We start from the raw sequence: 6,000 nt of genomic DNA, 5'->3' as shown, positions 1-6,000 counted from the left end.
CCTTGAGCTGAAGAGCTGAGGGACAGCGTCCAGGCCCAGAGTTCAAGCCCCATGACCGGAAAACAAAAAAACCTACCAAAAAAGCCAGAAGTAGAGTTGTGGCTCAAGTGGTAGAGTGCTAGCCTAGTGCAAATAAACTCAGGGACAGTGCTCAGGCCCTCAGCTCAAACCCATAGAACCAACACCAAAGGAAAAAAATAGACTGTCAAGTGGAGCCCCTTGGAACCTGCGCACACACGCACGCACACACTCGCACACACCAGTCCCTCAGCTCCAGCTGACCGCTCTGTCCTGGATCTGCAGTGTGCAGCACTGCAGGCAGCCGAGCAACTGCAGTTGATGCGAGCAGACCTGCATGGCCAGCACGCCACACTGCACAGGGCACTGCAGAAGTGGCTGGTAAGTGCTGCCCCTCCCTCCAGCTCCCCCTGCTACGGGGGCAGGGAAGTTTCTGGAGATGGTTGTCTCCTTGTTCTTCCAGTCCCTCTCCAGAGCAATTCAGTAAGCCTTGAGCAGAACAGGGACCCAGCCAGCCGCAGGTCCACGGATCCTTACTGGGCAAAATAAAAATGTGCCAACCTTCAGAAAAAGTGACTCCATGGCCAGGAGCTGACCTCTTAGGTGAGGGCCTCGTGGGAAAGTGCTGGCCTTGGAATAGGGGCCTCAGGCCTCTCCCTAACCTTTGTGAGCGCTGTGGGCCTCTGTGCACACATATGAGCCCACCCTGCAGCAGGAGTGAGTGTGGCCCAGGCCCAGCTGGCGGTATCTCTCGTCCTCCCACAGGAGTACCAGGGCAGGGTGCGGCGCGTGCTGCAGGAGGTGGCCGCCCGGCAGAGCCAGCGCAGGAGGCAGCTGCTGCGGTGAGTCTCCTTAGCGTCGGATGCGGCCCAGAGCCAGGGGCTGCGGCCCAGAGCCAGGGGCTGGGCCAGGGGCTGCGGGCTCGGTCCTCCACGGGCTGCTTTTTTTTTTTTAAAGCTACTCAGGAGGCTGGCACTGTGGGGCCATCCATCCACATCGCGCTCACTCCGAAAGGGCACCCCAGCCCACCCTTCGCTTCCTGCTAAGTCAGGTTCGAGGCTGCTCCTTCCCAGGAGGCCTCGTTCCTTCCTTTCCCTTCAGCACGGGTTATTCTCAGCCTCCCATGTGCTGTGGCCCTGAGGACTTTAGACACCTTCATTCTCTTCTGCTGTCCCCTAAAACATCGTCCAGTCCTTCAGGCAGCAGGGGAAGAAGCGCTTCCCCATCTCCTTATCACACTGTGATCACTGTGCAGTCACTGCCTGGAGCTAGTGTGTGTCCCTGTAGCACGTAAACTGGGGGTGAGGCTCTTTCTTGGTCCTGGGTACTACTGAGTCCGGGGTGCTCACGTGGGATTCCCCACAGCGGGTACTAAGCATGCGCTGTTGAGTATAGATGCTGGCGTGAACGCGTGCTCTGAGGCACCGTCCCTTCTCCCGGGCTCCCCTGCCTGTGCAGGTGGGTGTTGCATCGCTGGAGAGAGAATGCTGTGGCCCGTGCGGATAAAGCCAGGAAAACCTTGGCAGCCTATGTCCACTACCGAAGGACACTGTGTTCCAAGGTGAGGTGCAGGGAGGAAGCTGGTCACTGGGGGTGTGGGGACCATGTTCAATCAAGATGTGGAATTTGATGTCTTTTTTTTTTTAATTGTGAAAATACTATACAGAGGGGTTACAATTATGTGGGCAAGATAATGAGTACATTTCTTATCAAGCATTGCTGCCTCCTTTGTTTCCCCTTCCCTTCCCATTTCCCACCCCACCCCTCTCCCCCCCAAGATGTGGGATTTGAACGGGTGCCAGACAGTACATCCAAGAAACGCAAACCCCAGTGATTCTCCATCACGCACAGTCTTACATTTGTGTTAGCGTGTGTTTATTTTGGCTGAATTAGGAATCTGTGCCTTGGCAAATACCTGGTTGCTCACACTTACAATCCTAGCTACTCAGGAGGCCAAGATCTGAGGATCATGGTTTGAAGTCAGCACAGACAAACCCTTAGATTTTTATCATCAATTAACCAGCAAAAAGCCAAGTAGAAGTGTGGCTCAAGTGGGAGAGAGCCACCTTTGAGCAAAAAAAAAGCTAAGCAAGAACACAAGGCCCTGAGTTTAAGCCTCAATACCAATATAAAAGAAAAAAAAAGGCTGGTGCTGTGGCTCACGCCTGTAATCTTAACTACTCAGGAGGCTGAGAGCTGGGGTTTAAGATTCAAAGCCATCCCAGGCAGAAAAATCCACGTGCGCGCGCACGTGCACAGACACACACAATGTCCATCAGAATAAAACATGACATGTAATAAGTGAAGTGATCAGTTGTTATTGTTTTGTTATCGTTGTTTTGGATAGTACTGAAGTTTGAACTCGGGGCCTTATGTTTGCTAGGCAGCTGGCTTTACAGCTTAGCCACATTTCCAGCATAGCAAAGTACTTTCTAGAACTTGTGTGTGCTGTATACATGACTCCCTCTGGGAGCTCCAGCCCCTGTCTCAGAGAGGATGCTGACCCCTGCACGCTGCAGAGGCTCTGTGGAAAGCATATCCCAGAAACACAAGGACCTTAGTCTTCACAGGAAATGACCCAAGCCATCGCTCCAATCCCTTGTGGGTGGAAAGGGTGGCCAGCCTTAGCTGTGAAAGGAGGAGTTTAAGCAGAAACAGTGTGGCTGAGGTCGTCCCTGGCTCCAGGTGTTTTTGAAGAAAACAGATTGCCAGGATCCCTGAGAGGCAAGTTCACCTGTGGGAAGCTTCAGGTGGCTGGGGGAAGGGCAGTCCTGACACCCAAGAAGCTTCTGTGCGGGAGCAGCAGCTGCATCTGGAGACTCCAGCCTCTTGTCAGGCAACTTGTGAACCTCCCCCAATCCCCAGGAGAGGCTGGGGTTCTGCTTGGCTTCAGGGCTGGGAAGGGAGGGTGGAGTTTCTAAACTGTGAAGCAGGCCCCCTCCCCATGTTTGTGTGTGTGTGTTGTGGGATTTGAACTCTGGGCCTGAGCGCTGTCCCTGAGCTCTTCAGCTCAAAGCAAGTGCTCTACCACTGGAGCCACAGCACCACTTCCAGTTTTCTGGTGGTTTACTGGAAATAAGAGTCTCATGGCCTTTCCTGCCTGTGCTGGCTTTCAGCTGAGATCCTCAGATCTCAGCCTCTGGAGTAGCTAGGATTACAGGCGTGAGCCACTGGCCCTTGGCTTGAGCTCTTTTTAAAGTGTGTTGTTGGATTTCCTATGTATGTCTCAGATGCAGGAGTATATACTCTGTATACATTCTGCTTAACAACTTCTCAGTGGCATGGTGTAAAATATAAGTCCTTCTATAAGAAAGTCCAGAAGCTGCGAAGGTGGCTTCGTGCTATAGTGTTTGCCTGGCATGCATGAAGCCCTGGATTCGAGTTCTCAATACCACATAAACAAAAAGCTGCAAGTGGAGCTGTGGTTCAAGTGGTAGAGTGCTAGCCTTGAGCAAAAGCAGCAGTGCCCAGGCCTCGAGTTTGAGCCCCAGGACTGGAAGAAAAAAAAAAAAGAGAGAGAGAAAAGAAACAAAAAAGAAAGACAAGTCCAGAGCCTGGGGCAGGAGTGAGAGCCAAACATAAATACCCCCTCACCCCGTGAGGAGCCAGCACGTACCTGGCAGCGGGGCAGGAGACGATCACAGGTCCTCATCTGTAGGTCTTGGCCCAGTGGAGGGAGGTGGCGTCTATGCAGATCTATTACCGGCAGCAGGAGGCAGCGGCCCTCAGGGAGGCCCAGAAGGTGCTGGAGAGAGGTAAGTGGGGCCCCTGGTAGCCGGGTTGAGTGGTCTGCCCGCTGTGCCTCCGTCTCTGTGCCAGGTCCCTCTTGCTTGCCTGGAAGGCTGCAAATAACAGGACACTATTCCTTGAGTGCTGGAAGCTGTAAGTCCAAAATAAATGAGAAGGTCTGGAAAAGCAAAAGAACCAACCCTGGGATTGAGGCATAGCTCAAGCGACGGTACAGCGCCAGCCAATGAGCAAGAGAGACGGATACCAAGTTCAAGTCCTGGTTTTAGACCAGAACAAAAAAGGGCTGCGTTTCATTCCTAAGCACTAAGCAAAAGCCTTCCTCATCTCCCCCCAGCTGCTGGTTGTTCGGCACTCTTGTCATGCTGGGGGGAGGGGGGTGTAGACACATCCCCCAAACTCTGCCTCTATCCTCTTGTGTGTCTGCTTGTCTCTTCTGGGTCTCGGTGTGTTTTTCTCTAAGGACACCAGACACATTGGATTCAGTCTACTCTGGCATGACATCATCTGAACCCATTACATCAGGGCTTGTGCCAAGCCAGTTCACATTCTCAGCTTCCAGGAAGGACATGAACTGGGGGAGGGACTGTTCAACATAAATTTCTGTCCCCAACTGATTTCCAAGCAGCTTGTGCTGAAACACAACAAGCTAGGCAGCTCTGGTTCTGTGGGGCCAAGGGTTGCGTTGAGGGATGCGCCCTCCAGTGCTGCCTGTAGGTCAGCCCAGATTCCTTGTGTTGATCCTTTGATGTTCAAAGACCCCAAAGATCCTGCTCTTGCTCAGTCCTGGGAAGTCCCTTTCCCTGCTGCGTCACCATCCTTGGAATGGAATTCTGGGACAGAGGTCTGCGCCTCTGCCTGCCCATGGGGCCTCGGCTCATCAGCTCACGCTTGGTCCCCTCAGACTCAGGGGCTCCTGTCATGTGTGTGGCTGCTGTGGGCAGGGGCCTAGCATTCTTATCCTCACAGAGGCCAGACTCACCCCCATGGCCTCCATACCAGGCCGACCCTGGCTTGCCCGCCATCTGTCTTAGGTTGTCTCCAGACTTGGTTTGGCCGCTGGCAGGCCCGCAGGCAGCAGAGAGCTCGGCTGGAGCGGGCAGCCCGGCACCACGGGCGGCAGCTGCTGCTGGCAGGCATGTCTCGGTGGAAGGCACACCATCGGCAGTGTACCAGGAAGAGGGTGAGGCAGGAGGCCCCGGGAGGGGTCCCAATGCAGCCAGCAGGGGTGCTGTTGGCATGGGGTCCAGAAGGTGTCTTTCTGGGTGTGAGTGGAGGCTGGAGGCAGCCAGCCTCCGCATCGGGTCCCTCCGTGCTGCCTACCCTGGGGAAGATTGCTCAGGAGAAGCCTGGCCCACTCCCTCTGCACCCAGCCCAGCCCGCAGCATCTACAGGGCCTCCCCCTGCAGCTGCCCCAGATTGGACACAGGGCTGGGAGGCAGGGAGCGTGTGTGTGTGTGTGGCCGCTGACCCCTGGGTACTTTCTCCCCAGCAACTGCAATGGCAGGGCACCCGCTTCCTCGCACAGAGACTCAGCCGGGCCTGCTTCCGCCAGTGGAGACAGCAGGTAAGCTCCCAGCCCCCTCCCTGCTTCTCCATGCAGCTCAGAGGCACGGGGTGCACATCCTCAGCCCGCATCTGGCCGTCCACACCTAGTCAGGTGTTTTAATACCAGCCTTGGCCCACAGCTCTGTCCCTCGGCCCCTTCAGACCTGCTCCTCCAAGTGCCATTGGCAGGCCAGGCTCATCAGGGTCAGACTTCGCTTCCTACAGCGTTACGTCCCACACCTCTGAGTAACAGCCAAAAATCAACGTAAAATGGATTGTAAGTCTTTGCTGAGCTTGATAAAAGACAGAAATGCCTGGCCCTAGAAGGTCATGCTTGTAATCCCAACCACTTGGAAGGCTCATGGTTCAAGGCCAGGCTAGGCCAAGAAATTCCCAAGAGCCATTCTCAGTCAAGGGCTGTGCACTGCGGCGCACACCGTTATCTTATCTACTCCAGGAAGCCTGACAGGTAAGATACAGGCACAGGCAGGGGCAGGAAGTAAGACCCTGTCTCCAAAATAACTAGCATAAAATAAACGGCTCAGCAGTAGTGTGCCTGCCTAGCGATCATAAACCATTCTCCCCTCAAAAAACAACACAACGGCCAGGTGCCGGCGGCTCACGCCTGTCATCCTAGCCACTCAGGAGGCTGAGATCTGAGGATCACATTCAAAGCCAGCCCTGGCA

At 54.7% G+C, this 6,000-nt stretch overlaps 1 protein-coding gene across 1 annotated transcript in view; it reads left to right on the top strand.

Annotated features, from left to right (window-relative positions):
* Positions 1–6,000, top strand: part of Sfi1 (Sfi1 homolog, spindle assembly associated (yeast)) — a 63,062-nt gene that overhangs the window by 53,551 nt on the left and 3,511 nt on the right. The window contains exons 16-21 of the mRNA XM_013014252.1: positions 202–399; positions 784–860; positions 1,477–1,579; positions 3,677–3,773; positions 4,800–4,948; positions 5,258–5,332. Coding sequence (XP_012869706.1) covers positions 202–399; positions 784–860; positions 1,477–1,579; positions 3,677–3,773; positions 4,800–4,948; positions 5,258–5,332 — 699 coding nt within the window. The remainder of the gene's footprint in view (positions 1–201; positions 400–783; positions 861–1,476; positions 1,580–3,676; positions 3,774–4,799; positions 4,949–5,257; positions 5,333–6,000) is intronic.

This window comes from Dipodomys ordii, unplaced genomic scaffold (genome assembly GCF_000151885.1).
Source record: "Dipodomys ordii isolate 6190 unplaced genomic scaffold, Dord_2.0 Scaffold23, whole genome shotgun sequence".
In the NCBI taxonomy this organism is placed as follows: domain Eukaryota; kingdom Metazoa; phylum Chordata; class Mammalia; order Rodentia; family Heteromyidae; genus Dipodomys; species Dipodomys ordii.
Note: the sequence above shows the minus strand (reverse complement) of the source record. Positions and strands in the feature narration are given on the sequence as shown.